A 16,389-nucleotide genomic window follows, 5' to 3' on the forward strand; every position below is an offset into this window, starting at 1 on the left:
AGCAGGGTTTACTACCTAACTTGTATTATGTCTCTCCCAAAGATTTGCACTGAATTGATTATCAAAAATACTGAACAAAGCGCGACCCATATCAGTTCAAAACACAGAACATGTCTTTTAGTTACGGGTTGATTCCGTATTTGATGGGACTGTTGGTAACCCTAGCAGTGACACAGGGGCCAAGTACCAAAGCACTACCAAATCCACCCACGCAGACACAGGACTTAATTCACGACACTGGTTTTCAGTCTGACAAACTGTTTAAACAGTGCAACTGCTGTATCAAAGGCACTCGAGCACCTTCGAAGCTTTACTGCATGTCACATTTTCCTGCCTTAAAAGAGGGACTCGAATTATAGATATTGTCTTCCTTTATAACTAAACTGCATTTTTATTTTATGAGTTATGAACTCTGTAAAGAAAGGGCCCCCCCTGGTGTTCAGAAGCTATGCCACCGCATCCAATCTGTCCTCCGCTTGGTATACCCCCTTATTATTGCTGTAGGGGAAGGTTGATGATTCCTTTTGAGTGAATTTTACGGTGTAGTACTCATTTAAAGCAGAGACAAACAAACAAACGTATAAAGAGATGGTGTGTATTCAGTGTCATAATACATCATACATCATCTCGAATCAGTCATCCAGGGCTTTTACAGGTCACATCAGTATCAATACATTAATAAGAACATGATACTTTCATAAGAAGTTATTGTCCTGAAAAAAGTGGCAAAAACAAAACTTCTTGCAGCTGGTCAGTATACAGAAGGTAGTGATGACAGGGACACCCTCTGGGTTTCACGCAGACCCATTTTGGTCATGTTTGAGGTTAGAGAGTATGTCCATATTTTGCACCTTTAGTGGAAAAAAGCCCACGTAGAGTCACTCCTCTTGGCTTATGCATACATTGTCAGTTGGAGCCACTAAAAAGAGATGTGATTGTGTGTGTATGTGTGTGTGTGTGTGTGTGTGTGTGTGTGTGTGTGTGTGTTTGTGTGTGTGTGTGTGTGTGTTTGGTGGGAAAATAATTTTAAAAAGTTAAATTACAGGCAGGAAATAGGGCACATATTGACCAATTATATTTGGTTTGTATGAGTCTTACCTCAAGAACACTGAGCTTTATCATGCCTTCACCATCTTTGTCAAAGGCCTTAAATGTTCCTGTACAAAAAACAACAATTATTTGCCAAAACACAAAAACTAAAAGGAAAATAAATAAATAGATTCTGCTGTTTTGAAAGCAGTCAGTGGACAGTGGAGGGTGTACGTACGGAACATCCCCTCTAACCGCACCAGACAGCAAATGTAACTGTCGAAGTCCAGCTCCATGTTCTCATCAGCGTAACGCATGGCTATAATATTATACAGCTGGTTATTGAGGTGGAAACCTTAGGGGAACAAGAGACAAAACTGAAACATTAGTGTGAGAAAAATCTTTTCATGATTTCCCTCATTGGTCCCTAAACCCTTACAGGGGACCTACAGACATTTGTACATATATAACTTTGGGTATATGATGTGAGCAAGGGCATATCTGAATGATAGGTCCGCTTCATAGGACGTTAGAGCAAGCTCATGACTCGTAGCATTTAACTGAAAGAGAAAAACTCCCCTTTGAATCAGTCTGACCTGCATCTTCAACAGCGTTCCTCATCTCATTACTCTTAATGGTGCCAGAGCTATCAGAGTCGTAGCGCTTGAAGATCACCTGCAAAACAACAACAGCACAGGGCATGGACCTCACCGGAGTGTCAGATGCTACTTGTGTTTAACTTTGTTTTGTTTAAGTGTAGTGTACATTTTTGACTGAGGTAGTCCACACTCTTAGCATCACCACCATCAAACCCCTTGTTTTTGGACAGAGGTACATAAAAACATCTGTGTCATGAGAGTGAATGAGGTCACACAAAGAGGGACTGGCTCTCTGTTGGCTACCTGCCACTCTTTGATCTTTTTCCACAGGTGCTTGAACTCCTGCAAGTTGAGGTTGCCACTGCCATCTGTCTGAGACGACAGTTAAGGAAGTAAAACATCCCTTAAACTTCACACACCACAAATAAAGACCACAGTAGATTATAAAATTTACATCTGTAAACTCTTGACAGTAAAATGGACATAATTCCTGATGTAAGTGTTTTCCTTTACTTGTGGCTACATTTGAAATGAGACCATTCTAGAAGAACTCTACTGGCTTCTGGACTCATTACAAATTATGAAGGATACATCCATGAGTGCAATCATGCTCCTGCAGCTTTCCAAGCTAAACTCCACTGTCTTCAGTTCAATGTCTACAAGATGAGGGAAATGGAAAAGAACATAGTGAGCATATCAGATAAATAAGCAATGTTTATAGTTGTGCTGACTGACTTTCTCATGGCTCAGAGTGTGACTGTGGATAGAACTGGCTACTCACGTTTAGCCACCACCTTGTTCAAGACACTTCTGAGCTCATTGGCACAAATTTCCATGTCCTTCAAAGAGATCGAGCCAACAGGGGGCAATAGAGATGGCAAGAGAGCAAGGAAAATATCAAAAGAGAGAGAGAGAGAGAGAGAGAGAGAGAGAGAGAGAGAGAGAGAGAGAGAATAGAGCTGTTGGGGGGGGGGGGGGGGGGGGGGGTTATGTTCACTTTGGTGTAAATACACGTAGTAGTAGCCTTGTAAATAAACGCTTCATAGCAAGTGAACATGCAGAGTATGAGGAGCATGTAAGTGGAGTATGAAACTACAGAGACTGGGCTGAGTAAGTGGAGTATGACACTACAGAGACTGGGCTGAGTAAGTGGAGTATGGCACTACAGAGACTGGGCTGAGTAAGTGGAGTATGACACTACAGAGACTGGGCTGAGTAAGTGGAGTATGGCACTACAGAGACTGGGCTAAGTAGGTGGAGTATGAGACTGGGCTGAGAAAGTGGAGTATGAGGCTACAGAGATTGGGCTGAGTAGGTGGAGTATGAGACTGGGCTGCGTAAGTGGAGTATGAGACTGGGCTGAATAGGTTGAATATGAGATTGGGCTGAGTAATTGGAGTATGAGACTGGGCTGAGTAAGTGGAGTATGTCACTACAGAGACTGGGCTAAGTAGGTGGAGTATGAGACTGGGCTGAGTAGGTGGAGTATGAGACTGGGCTGAGTAAGTGGAGTATGGCACTACAGAGACTGGGCTGAGTAAGTGGAGTATGAGACTGGGCTGAGTAAGTGGAGTATGGCACTACAGAGACTGGGCTGAGTAAGTGGAGTATGAGACTGGGCTGAGTAAGTGGAGTATGTCACTACAGAGACTGGGCTGAGTAAGTGGAGTATGAGACTGGGCTGAGTAAGTGGAGTATGTCACTACAGAGACTGGGCTGAGTAAGTGGAGTATGAGACTGGGCTGAGTAAGTGGAGTATGTCACTACAGAGACTGGGCTGAGTAAGTGGAGTATGTCACTACAGAGACTGGGCTAAGTAAGTGGAGTATGAGACTGGGCTGAGAAAGTGGAGTATGAGACTGGGCTGAATAGGTTGAATATGAGATTGGGCTGAGTAATTGGAGTATGAGACTGGGCTGAGTAAGTGGAGTATGTCACTACAGAGACTGGGCTAAGTAGGTGGAGTATGAGACTGGGCTGAGTAGGTGGAGTATGAGACTGGGCTGAGTAAGTGGAGTATGGCACTACAGAGACTGGGCTGAGTAAGTGGAGTATGAGACTGGGCTGAGTAAGTGGAGTATGTCACTACAGACACTGGGCTGAGTAAGTGGAGTATGAGACTGGGCTGAGTAAGTGGAGTATGTCACTACAGAGACTGGGCTGAGTAAGTGGAGTATGAGACTGGGCTGAGTAAGTGGAGTATGTCACTACAGAGACTGGGCTGAGTAAGTGGAGTATGTCACTACAGAGACTGGGCTAAGTAAGTGGAGTATGAGACTGGGCTGAGTAAGTGGAGTATGTCACTACAGAGACTGGGCTAAGTAGGTGGAGTATGAGACTGGGCTAAGTAGGTGGAGTATGAGACTGGGCTGAGTAAGTGGAGTATGAGACTGGGCTGAGTAAGTGGAGTATGTCACTACAGAGACTGGGCTGAGTAAGTGGAGTATGAGACTGGGCTGAGTAAGTGGAGTATGACACTACAGAGATTGGGCTGAGTAAGTTGTGTTTCTGTTGGTTGCTGCTATGCGCCAGTGTTACCATCTGTAGAACATGTCAAATGTCCTTACCAGTTAAAGCGTGTTTTAATTGCTATGGATATAGACACACGGACACACGGACACACACACACACACACACACACACACACACACACACACACACACACACACACACTTCAAGCTTACCTCACCAGCAATCTGCTGGTAGATCAGCCTGAACTGCTTTTCCTCTTGAGTCTCCTCCTCCTCAGGTTCGCCTGGCTACATGAGGAAGATGAGGAAGGATAGGATGATGGAGATGATAGTTGAATGAAATAAATGGAAAGGATGAATGAACAGATAGGAATGACAGGACAGAGCAAAAACATGACATGGTGGACAAGAGAGGGACAGATACAACATGAAGTGCATACGATAAGCACATAAGCCAGACCAAAAAGCCACTGCCCTTCTCAGCTAGCTGTATGGCACACTGTAATAATACACGATGCTTTGTTTTGCTCTCAAAAGGAATAAAGCTGGCTGCAGACAAGCACTCTAAATTCAAACACAGGTTTGAGCAATCCTGTCTTATATAAATACCCTATTACTTTACAAAACAAATAGCTTCTAGCTGTCTTTCATTTTCCCAGCACAAAGACAGCATGATGGCAGTGTGCTGGCAGTACATTTACAAGCGTGTTTACAATGTTAGCCTCCATCACGCTATCCTGCACATACGCTAATCCATGCCACATAATTTCATGCAGCTACCTTCACTTTCTTTTCCTGTTCAGTTTCTGGCTGTTGGATAAAGGAGGAATTAAATAAAATGGAAGACTTGAAAAGGTTCATGGTGGTGGCAGATGACATTTTGCTACGGAACTGAGTGAACATCAATTCTAAGTCATGCTTCCGCAGTGTCTAAGAAGATAGCGCATCTTTGGTGTACAAGTTCAGAACTAAACACTTTTATTATTGTGCCATATATTTTATACATGAGATATTTGACATCACGGAAACTTTCATATTGGAACTTCCATTATGCATACAGATTAATTTCTCACTGTTGTTATTCTTCCCTTCAAAAAAACAAATCAAACGATTTGGAACTATACTGACTTGATGCGAATAGAATAACAAACTCCAAGCCAGGTGCGATATGCCTGTCTGTCTCCAACCACAGGGTGGCGCTGAAACGTTAGCATTACTCCGAGTACAGTTCAGCTGGTATCAATTCCCACATGGGATAATTTGACCTTTTAAAAGCCTTAGCAGTAATTGTGTCTGAGTGGTGTCTATTTATGTCCAGGGGATGCACCTTATGTATAGTGTGTACAAATATGTGACTTGGCAGCACTAAAGGTATGTGCCATATGTTTACATAGAAAGTGTTGCCATAGATAAGGATCTCCTGACAGTAAAACAAATAAACACATGAAATGCTATGGAACTGCAATCTGATTTATTCTCACATATCGTTCTCACATATCTATAAACACTTTGATATCCATAAATGTTACTGAAAGTTTGCTCTGTGTGTATAATCATGTGTGATAATATATGTGGCTCGGGTTGTAGTTTCCCCTGAAGATGTAAGCATTAATTAACAAACAGATTTCAGGTCATGATTAGTCCAAAATTAGTCCATACAAATACAATAATTACAAGTAGTACATATTTCGAGAAAGCCTGTGATTCAGAAAAGACAACCAAACGCTAACATCTCTGTCCAAACAGTTCAAATCATACCTTCAGTTTCATCTTCTTTTTGTATTCCTGGGAATGGAGAAAGGACCAGAGTCAGTATCGCCTGCACTAAAAGAGATGACGCTGCTTACTGTACATAAAATCTGCTGACAAACAGACCTGGAGGCAATGTTACTTTAAAATACCCTTAAACTGATTCCGGTGAACGAAAAACATATTTTGTGGGGATACCATCAACTATTACAACTGTATTAAAGAAGCACATGGCTGATTCCTAAAATCAACTTTAGGCAATGATCTGGATACTGTGTCTTTTCCACTACACAGTGTGGACCTATAGCCGCGGGACAGACACACAAGGAAAAACATGTCAGGTGACGTACCTCTGGATCATCAGCCTCGATCGTTCCCTCAATCACCCTGGAGAAGAAGAACACACATCTGCTGTCAGTCCCCTCTTTAAGACACACAGAGGGCCAGGAAATACAGTACAAGTCATTTGCCCTCAAAAGATAAAGTCATTACTTCACATAAATAGACTAGACTAGATTAATTATCAATGAATTCACAAAACCTTTTAAACCTGTACTAGCAGGGGAACAACCCATTTTCAGCAAAACATTTTCAATTTCCTACAAATTGACACTCACTCTGATGTGCTCTTCTTTTCTGTGAAGATTCTTAAAATGAACTCGCTCTCCTTGTGAGGGTCAAAGGTCGAGGGCACGATGACGTATTCACCTGGCATCAGGCGCACACGCTCAGTCACCTCCCTGAGGTTGACGTAGGACTTGCAGCGCGCCACTGAGCTGTTGAACAGGAAGAAGTCTGTGGACAGTGGCTTGTTGCTGCCATGGAGCTGGGTCAAAGGTCATCAGAACACCACAGACCGGTAGAGACAGATGGAGAGGAATGGTCGAAATCACACAAGAGAAAGGATAAAGAGAGGGGTAGGATAAAGGTGCAAAAACTATTTAGTTCAATTTGACAACAAAGTACCCACTCACAGCATATGGCACTTAAGTTCACTAACAAGCCACTGAAAGAACCCTCAGTGGCGTAGGGATGCTCCCAGTCTTATGCAAGTCTTTTATTAAATCAACATCTCATGAACATGCTAAAATGTCTGAAACACCTTTGAGAGATTATGGATGCAGTGTAGCCCTGTCAGCGCAGGCTTTTACAAGGACAATCAGGGCCTCATCATGAATCTGATGTTGGAAGGCTTACCTCCTTTGGAACCTGAATAAAAAGCGGGATAACAAATATATATAATAACAATTAACCACATAATCAGATACATCATATACTGAAAATAGACAGGGAACAACTGAACTGCACAAATTAATCATAAATAATGATGAATGATGATGACATGTCATTGGTGGCCTATGCTGATAACATTTTAAGCGCCTTTAAAGTGGGATATGTGCGGGCTCAGAATGCTGTTTAACAGTAGGCACCTCGTAGACGAAGAAGCCGATGGTGTGGAGCACCGCCCCCATGTGGCGCTCTTTCCGTCTGCCCTTCTGCATCAGGGCTATGACGACAGTGCAACCCCTCTGTTCATCCTCCTGGTCATCGTCCTCCTCCAGGAGACAGATGCGGTACTGAGGATTCGTCCAGAAAGTTTCTGAGAAAAAGAGTAGGGGTGTAGTTTTGTCAGAAATGAAAAATAAGCTTATGGATAAGGTCATGGTGGTAGAACTTTGTAGTCACAGAGATAGACCCTCGCTGTACCCTCAGTGGTTTGGTTATACACAACACAACACAATACTACACAGATGCACTCTTAATTAGTGTAGGGCTATACATCAAAAATGAGCATATATTTACATATTGTATATTTGTTATACTGACAAAGGTAAAGGCATGGCAGAATACATTTGCTTATTAAGTTACATTAACATCCACAAATAGAACAGACTGTTTACCAGACCTCACCTGGGAAGTTCCTGCAACCTCCAGCAGAGCAGCCCTTCACCCAGCGGCCCTCGTTAACGGTCACGGTCCAATTACTGGTGCCGTCATCCTTAAGAGTGTCAGGGGTTAAATTACAGATCTCCAGCTTGGTGAAATTATCATGGAAGTTCTGAAAAGTCAGCCTTAAAGGAGAGAGAGAGAGAGAGAGAGAGAGAGAGAGAGAGAGAGAGAGAGAGAGATGGTAAACATGTCTCTGACCAGTTCAAACTGAAATCAACAAAATAAAGGTCTGTGATCATGAGGGTTCTTGGTCAAGTAGGTTAATCTGAGATCCAACATCATCTTCTAATTGTGTAAGTGTGTGATTGCCTTAATTGGTATTTAACACTAAAGAGCACAAAGACACTAAAAGTCAGATATTGTTTGCTGTCCAAAGTATCCTGAGGGATTACAGAAGCATCCGAGTACCAGAACTCGCCCCCCTCGATGGGCATGAGCCTCTTTTTGTCCTGGTCGGAGTGCACAAGGGATGTCCAGTTGTTGGACACACAGGTGGGGGAGGCGGATATGCCCCAGGGGTCACGCAGACGCACCAGACGAATCCGGGTGTCTTTCAAGTCCTTCTGGGCCCCCTGAGAAGCCAAACATGACTGTGTGTTAAACACAAATTAACTCTGATGAAGCCAATGTATCGGCCACACAAAACTCTCACCTCTTCAACAGCAGTGATGGAGTAGGCATGTCCTTTCACTAAGCCTGTGGAGGATTTGGTTGTTTGTTCTCTTTCTGAGACTACTTTCTGAGAAAAAATTATCAAGGCAAAGACAAGTGTCACAGAAGAGAGAGTGAAAGGAAAAAAACACCAGATAAAATAAAAATGGCAAACATTTGCGTACAGGCAACATTTAGGGTGCATATTGTAAAGGTTTGAAGTTGTTAGAAATTAACTGATTTTTTATTCAAGCTAACCCAGGCCTAGCATTCAGGTATTAAACATTTGATCAACTTTAGGAGTTTATGAGCTATGTACTAAGATGGGTGAAATGAACACTGTTAAAACAATATCCAAACGAAACTTCTCTGATAAAATGTTGTGCGGCTATACTTCAAGTGTGTAAGTGTGCAAACTTTGTTTTTGGCTATTTCTATCTCATTGTACACATTTGAATGTTAAAGTAGGTGGATTGGAAGGTATAGATCAGATATGACATCTGATCTGGGATCATTTTTCTATATACTTTGTCTTGTAGTACACTGAGCTTGCACACTATAATTTTTGAAGTGTTCTAGAGAGACTCACATCGATGGAGCAGCCCATAAGGGAGCCTCTGTCCAGGGCTTTCCTCATGATTCTGAATAACTCCTTGGGCGCCTCCTGGACCTCAAAGAACTCTGTCACACCCCCAGTGAAGTCCTCCATGGCCTCAAGAGCGTTCCCACCTTTGAGGGCCTCATAGGAGCCGTGGAGTCTGGTGGCGGACAGACAGGTAAAGGTGTGGCAGGAGAGAAGTATTCTTCTCTATACTGATGTTGATAGCGGAGAAATTAAGTTGTTGAAATTAAGTTTTTTAACTCCTTTTATGGGATCATCAAGCTAAAAATTAAATCTTGAATACATTTATGAGGATCTACTGAAAAGGATACAGAATATAAAACGCAGACACATAAACATATTATACAATATCTGTGTAGGAAAGTAAATGTAAGCCTGGGTTCACTCACTTGGCATAAGCCTTCTCCAGGAGAGCACTCCAGAACTCATTCTTCTTCCCAGACCTTGTAAAGGCCAGCTGGTTGTCGCATGTTGGGAGCCGGTCGTCCACCACTACGTCCACCCATTCCCCATACCGCCAGATCTGAACATTACACCAAACAACTACTACCACTCACCAAGCTATAAAATATGTTCATAGTGTAAAGATTCAGAAAATAACTGTAATGTTATTACAATAGGACACCTGGAAGTGGAAGATGCCAGCATAGTTGTCAGTGAAGCTTTGATCTGGTGGGATGACCCTGTACAGCAGTTTCTCATTCAGTGTCAAGCAAGCGATGGCTGCTAGGAGCCAGCAGTCACCTGTAGAAGGGGAAATTAAGTTAACATTGCTTTACCTGCAGCAGAAAAGAAAGGCTCTGTGAATTCATCACAAATGTAGAATCCATGTTACATCCCAGACACAATGCACAGGTTTTTGTTACATAAAGACCTAAGTGGTATAAAGTTTAATTTAAATTCTCAAACATTAGCATCACTAGGGATAGGTGCAGATGTTCACATCCTTTTATTTCAAGACAAACAGGTTTGGATTGTTGGGGCTGACTGTATTCTCCTGATGACAAGCTGGTGCTAGGTTTAATTGGTTTCACATCTTAGTCCCTGGTCTGTCTTTCTGCCTTAGCTAAAAGACTGTGTCTTGACTGCTCCCAAATGACACGTCTCATCTTTAAAGCAGCACAACGGATCAATAGCTATTCGCTAACGATATGCTAGCAGCTAAAACTAACGAAATCTCTTGAAAAGCGCTGACTTTGACACTATGACAAACTAGTTACTCAACAACTGTCCTTACACAGTCAAACATCAAGCAAGTGCAACATAAGACAAAGCAAGACAGCAAATTAGCTTCTAGTTTGGCAGACAGTAGAAAGTCTGACGGGCAAAGGCAAAACTAGAGAATGAAGTTATGCCTATGGACCCTGGTATGGCAATGGCACGGAGGCGATTCTCCATATTAAAAGTCATTGTAGCGCCCCAATTTTTTTCAAGCTGCTATTTTAAGGTTAAACTGCTTATCCTAACCCTAATCCTGAAGTATAATTGTTGCATTGTGTTACTTTAAACAATATAGGCAAAACTGTAAAAGTATACTGAAAGCCCCTGCATCTGCATTTAATGACAGCGGTATCTAACTTTCCAAACTATGTTACCTCAAAAGTTGCTGGCATCGAGGCATCTCCCAAAATATCAGAAAAAAAGTACTATCTCAAGTTGAATGCTGACATCGATGGAACCATCAGTGCTGTGAACTGTTTGTCTGGGAATTCCCCGCCCCTTCACTGCATTTTATTTGCTCAGTTAGTCTGGCGAACTACTAAATGGAGGTCCACTTCAGTCACGTAATTGGACACGCCTTTAACCAATCAGACCAACGATACTATACAACGATACAACGATCGGTAATAAAGCAAACACATCTTTTTTCTGTATGAATTGTTCCAGAGCAGGTTTCTGTTCTATTTTCAAAGAAAACTTGCCTTTGAAATCATCCAAGACAGCCGCGAGAGCAGTATATAGTTTTGCTGTGCTTTTCTCTTTGCTTTCGCTTTTGTTACGTAGACGTGGCTATTTTGAATCCACCAATGGCGCACCAGGTAGCCAAAAGCCAGTTTGTGATTGGTCCCAGGGATCCTGAGAATGCTGAAATGAACTTCTGTGCAAAGTTTGCCAGACCCACTTCAGAGGCAAAATCAAATTGGCCGGAATAGGAGGGGCGGGACTTCCCAGACAAGTGAACTGTGATAACCGAAACAAACCAAAACAGAACATGAATATGTCCAGCAGTTCTGGGATTGCATGAGCTTTGGGAGGATATATGCACTCATTTGGAAGCTAATTCAGAACAAATCTGGTCTTTGTGCCAACCCTGATTAGGAACTAAATGAGATCTGTCACATGCAGTGCAACGTATTTCTGCTACCTCTCCACCATGTGATGTGATTGTGGCCAGTCTCAGCTCCTAAAAGCATTTTGTGGAGTAATGATAGTTAACTGTGAAGGCTTTAAAGTCCTGGGACAGGTGTGTGTTCTGCTGTGCATCAGCTCGCAACACGTCCTCTCCTTACTCCCAACTGATCCGAGAATGAGCAATGAGTCACCAGCTGGTCTGGTGTGGCTGTTACACAAGCCCCCCCCCCCCAACACACACAATTTGCTATGTAGCCTCAGACTTGCCAGAGTTGTCAGGCAACTGAGTCTGATCCATCTGGGAGAGCCAAAATGTCACTCCTCAGTCCTGCCACCTGGTGCTCAGCTCAAGAGGGGTTTCAGAGGGATTGATTGATCCGGGTCCAGCTTTTCAGGGTCATGTGGACCTGTCCATCAATCCCAACCCCCCTTCCAACTTACCTCCACTCACCCACTCTGACCCATCTGTCCCTTTCTCGCTCTCTCACTTTTTCTGTTCACTCGCTCTAACTTTTTGCTGCTGCTTTCCCTTTCTCACTCTTTCGCATGTTCATTCCATTCATTCCCTCTATCTCATCCATTTTGTCTTAATTTCCTTTGTCTATCACATTGTCTACCTCTCTCTCTTATTATGTCTCTTTATTTTTTCATCACATGACATATCATTTCACTTTTAAATAGTGTACATTGAAATTGGTTCACAATGTGAAATCCTCACCACATTAGTGCCTAATGACTGATTCTTACCAAGGTCTCCTTGGCAGATGTCGGTTCTGTTGGCTCCATCAATGATGAACTTGGGATTATCACAGATTTCCTGTTTGATGCAATCACAGAATTGTTTGCAGTAAAATGTTTTGCAAACATTAATGTGTTACAGAAAAAGTTTATTTATTTTTAAAACTAGCGTTAGTCTGGCCGTGTCCTTCCCTAAAACTGGTGACAGGACCAGGGAAATCTGCCAGCATGCCTCTTCAGACGACCACTCCAACACTTAAAGCAACACACGTAGGGTGTAGAATCTGCTATAAACAACTATTTTAAGTGTTATGACATAATAATACATGGATGTGAATTTGGTGACAATTTTGAAGCATTACCTAACCAATTGGATGCACACATCGCCCAGTCAGGTTATCTAGTCATTATCACTGCCTGCATGGAATTTGACACATGACTGCACATTGCAGCAACATTCAATAAAACCTGAGCTGTAGGACCATGGCCACATGGGTCAGTTTGGAGAGCATGTGATTCCTTAGACCACTGATTTGAAGTGCAGTGATATCTGATAGCAAAACTGCTGATGATCACTCTCAATGATGTCCGCTGTGGGAACTGGATCGTTATAATCATGGTAGGTTTTTGTGGGGTTGAAATAACTTGTTTTTAGTGTCTGATATGGCCAAATGCAAAAGAGAAACAGAAGCCATGTGGAAATTTGGACTGTGCCAAGTCATCCCAGTCATGTAAACAATGTATATTTGGAGGGCAAAAGACATACCACCATTATGAACCCCTCCTTGAAACCACAGCATGGGTACTCCTGCAGATGACAGATTTAAACCCTGAAAATGGTGACCATTAATCAGAGATGACATATTCTACCACCTATATAATTTACAGTCGTCCTAAGATTTCCAATATTTGATCTCCAGCCAAGCTTTTAAGACCCTGCGGTTTGGTTTTATGCTTGGCTGGTTACTTGTATGATCAAATATTGTATTGAACAATATATACTGTATGTCAACACATGTTCTCTTAATTAATGGTAACAGATAATTCTGTCACATATGGAATTGTTGACCCTTGCTGTTTCTTGTAAAGCTATTTATGACGGAAGCCCATCAAAAAATAGTTTTAGCGTCTTCTATAGCATGCCACAGCTTTTTGAAAGTGATCGGCCACAATGAAGATGTATTTTGCAGACCTCCAAGCACTGACAGCTGCTACTTTTAATGACCCGCATGCCCTTCCTGTCCAGTGGATTATTCTTTAGAAGGTTTCATTTATTGCAGCCTCTGAGTGCAAGACTATGAAATACATACAAGGGCATGACTTTGCATGGATAGAGTATTTGGCTATCAAACTGGCACTGGAGGGCTGGTCCATTGCCAGTTATTAATTGCACATTATGTCAAATGTGTCTTTGTGCTGGTCATTGTTGTTAATGTTAACATTTGTAAACAACTGGGAAAATAAGCAAATCCATGCCTGACTGTAATTGAAAGAAAATAAATCAGACTGACAAATAACAACAGTGCAGTGAGAGCAGCCTATGTGTTCATGAGAATAGTGGACAGGAACCAACAAAGAAGATGTTTCACCATCCCCTGGTGATAAACTGTTGTAACATGACCATGGTTGGGATCATGCTATGACAGACAACCTGTTAAAGTGAGACAACAAAAGGACCCCCTGGGCCACAAACCATGCTCTAGCCATGGGACACTCCTGTGGTAAATATGACTCAGTTATTCCAGACGTGGTTAATTGATTTAAAGCAACTTTAACGACCCAAATGCATAATATTGTTTTACTAACTATACCCACTGGCTTAGTAGGGGGTGTTTCATGAAGAAAATAGGTGTGAGAAAATCGTGTGTGACCATCTGGTAAAGTAATGTTGACTTTGGTCATCTGAACTGGATGCAGTTTCACAGCCAACACAGCAGGTTGAACATGTTGGCTTAGCTGCTTGACATCCGTCCAGAGAAACGTCAATCTCTACTCTTTCCCCAGTTTCGTCCCAGAAAAAGATCAAATATAGCTTTGGTTAGCTTATGGGTTGAAGTGAGACTTTCCCCACAAATGTGTTATTTTTTATTATATGCACTGGCCAAGGATATTTTACTCAACTAAAAATAATGGACCTTCTTGGACCTTTTACTTTTGTGAAGGTTGAAAGACCTACCTGACCTCCTTATATTCATGCCAAAGTATTGAGATATATTTAATGAAACCCCATTAAAGTTTATCGACATCAAAAGCATTGCCATTGACCATGTATAGCTCTTTGGCTCTCTGTGATCATCATTTTCCCTTCATCCCATTTCCAGTGGGTGTTGCGGTGTCTTGCATGAACTTATCTGTAACACGACCACTGTCAAGTCACTCCCAATCCCAGATGTCTAAGCCATTTTAACTCTTACATTACCCCAAGTCAAGGTATTAGTATACCTTGGTGACGTGAAATTATTATGGTTATCTATGTGCAATGTATGTGAACAAGTAATAACTCTTCCATCTATTGTATCAAAATGTCCTCAAAAGCCATTCATAAAAAGGTAGAGATCAATTTGGTTTGCAATCAATAACCGTGATATACAATCTATTGGGAAAGTCTATTGTAGAACATTTTGATGCTGTGGCAACAGGTAACGAGAATCACGCAGTGAAAACACAACTAATAAGGACAGCACAAGAGGGTGATACAGGGTGAATCTCATCTCATGTTGTTCCAGTTTAGAGAGGCAAATGCGAAAACTTAAGTTCAGCAATTCTGGCGAACTGAGTCACCCCGGTTTCCATACCTCTCATGCCCTCATTCACATCACATGGGGTGCCCTGAGGGACCATGGGTAGGCAGTGTCAGATCCTTCACTGAGGCCACTGAGCAGCTGGGCCAGTTCTGAAAGACGCTCAGTTCAGAGGTCTCATTAGCCAATAAGTAAAGTTCAAGAGTTCGTTGCCATTAGAGCAATATTGTTAGAGAGAGTTATTTTTATTTCAGAGTTCAACTTTTCTGTGTGTCTTTTGCTTGTAAGAAGCAGATGTCATATTTTATTTCCATAAACTTGAGGTGGTAAATGCAGAATAGAATCTTATTTCTTTCTCCCTCACAGAACAAAAAGGCGTAAAATATATATATATATAAGCAAGTGCTGGCTTTAGAGGGCATGTGTTGCGGATCTATAAAAGCAACCCCTTTGGCAAGAGGCTGATGCTCTCCTGCAGCGAGCTCAGTGACTAACGCCAGGGGATCCGCTGTTAGCTCATGCCAAGCGCTGTTTGTAGAGCTTTGCGCGGTGCTGTGGGTCAGCTGCCTGAGATTTGAGAATGTGACAAAGCTGTGATATGCCAACAAACTTGCTGCAGAATCACTTCTCCTCTCTCCACAAGCATTCCACAGGAAGTGATCTCATAAATGGAGAATTCCTGTCAAAGCTGATCACTGAAGATGCAGAGAATACTTTTTGAGAATATTTAAATCAGTTGTAAGTGTTGTGTGCTTGTTTTTCAGCTCTGTTTTTGTCAGCAAGTTTTATAAAATAGTTTATAGTTGAATAAAATCACCTCTTATTTCATCTTCAAAGTTGCACAGCCAGACATAATAGGCCATGTTAGGTTCTAAAATGGCCCTTGCACATATCCTATGACTTCTGTCAAGACATAAACCTGTCATGAGGAAACTGTGGAAACTTTTTTCAAAAACTTTTTTGTGGGCTGTGAAATGTGGGCTCTGACCATATAGGCCATTTTGTCTAACTCATAACATATTTCCCTATCTGTTCATCTTTATTTTTTTACTTACCGAAGGCCGTTTCCATTCAATATTAAGGGGAGGTGCGCAGCTATAGAAAAGTGAGGAGTTGTCAGCAGGGAACAGAGGGTCCTCAAACACCACCTTCTTGTGGACGTACTTGTCTCTGAGCTCCAGGAAGTTTTTTAGCCGTTTGGCATCCTTCACAGCTTCATTCCGGCTCAAGATGGCGGAATAGGTGTTACCAGGGGATCCGCAGGTGGTGGCCACCAACGTGGTCCCAACCAATGGGGCCGCTTCAGTTGGTTTCACAGTTTTGGTTGTCACTTTTTCTCTACTCTTCTCCGAACTCCTCTCTACTCTCCTTGCCCCCTTCATATTTGATATCCAGAAATGTCGCAGAAAGAAAAATTTAATTTTTAACCACAAAATGAGTCTGACAAAGAACAGTGAGAGAAACTTCCTTAGCTACTTCCCACTCCT

General features: G+C 42.2%; 1 protein-coding gene across 3 annotated transcripts; it reads right to left on the reverse strand.

Moving 5' to 3' along the window:
- Positions 1 to 606: 606 nt before the first annotated feature.
- Positions 607 to 16,389, reverse strand: LOC308360439 (calpain-3-like). 3 transcript variants are annotated; one of them, XM_080832362.1, is made up of 23 exons: positions 15,958 to 16,389; positions 12,928 to 12,969; positions 12,171 to 12,240; positions 9,697 to 9,815; positions 9,461 to 9,594; positions 9,039 to 9,207; positions 8,451 to 8,537; positions 8,207 to 8,370; positions 7,760 to 7,920; positions 7,279 to 7,448; positions 7,046 to 7,057; positions 6,466 to 6,674; positions 6,199 to 6,235; positions 5,858 to 5,884; positions 4,880 to 4,909; positions 4,313 to 4,387; positions 2,410 to 2,467; positions 2,220 to 2,284; positions 1,932 to 2,000; positions 1,626 to 1,704; positions 1,268 to 1,384; positions 1,099 to 1,157; positions 607 to 919 (listed from the first exon to the last, which is right to left on the reverse strand). In XM_080832362.1, the coding sequence occupies exons 1-23, from the start codon at positions 16,282 to 16,284 to the stop codon at positions 893 to 895; spliced, it is 2,307 nt and encodes a 768-aa protein (XP_080688488.1). In that variant the 5' UTR covers positions 16,285 to 16,389; the 3' UTR covers positions 607 to 892. The 3 variants fall into 3 exon arrangements, with proteins under 3 accessions (XP_080688488.1, XP_080688490.1, XP_080688489.1); XM_080832364.1 differs by lacking the exon at positions 12,928 to 12,969; XM_080832363.1 differs by lacking the exon at positions 4,880 to 4,909.

Source organism: Sprattus sprattus (genome assembly GCF_963457725.1).
Source record: "Sprattus sprattus genome assembly, chromosome: 2".
Taxonomy (NCBI): Eukaryota; Metazoa; Chordata; class Actinopteri; order Clupeiformes; family Clupeidae; genus Sprattus; species Sprattus sprattus.

Bases quoted from the DNA above. Each gene is read 5' to 3' on its own strand.
- LOC308360439 (XM_080832362.1), bottom strand. From the start codon at position 16,284: ATGAAGGGGGCAAGGAGAGTAGAGAGGAGTTCGGAGAAGAGTAGAGAA. The intron at 7,921-8,206 runs GTACTCGGATGC...CTCTCCTTTAAG, and splicing joins ATCGAGGGGGGCGAGTTCTG to GCTGACTTTTCAGAACTTCC. The intron at 2,285-2,409 runs GTGAGTAGCCAG...CTCATCTTGTAG, and splicing joins GAACAAGGTGGTGGCTAAAC to ACATTGAACTGAAGACAGTG.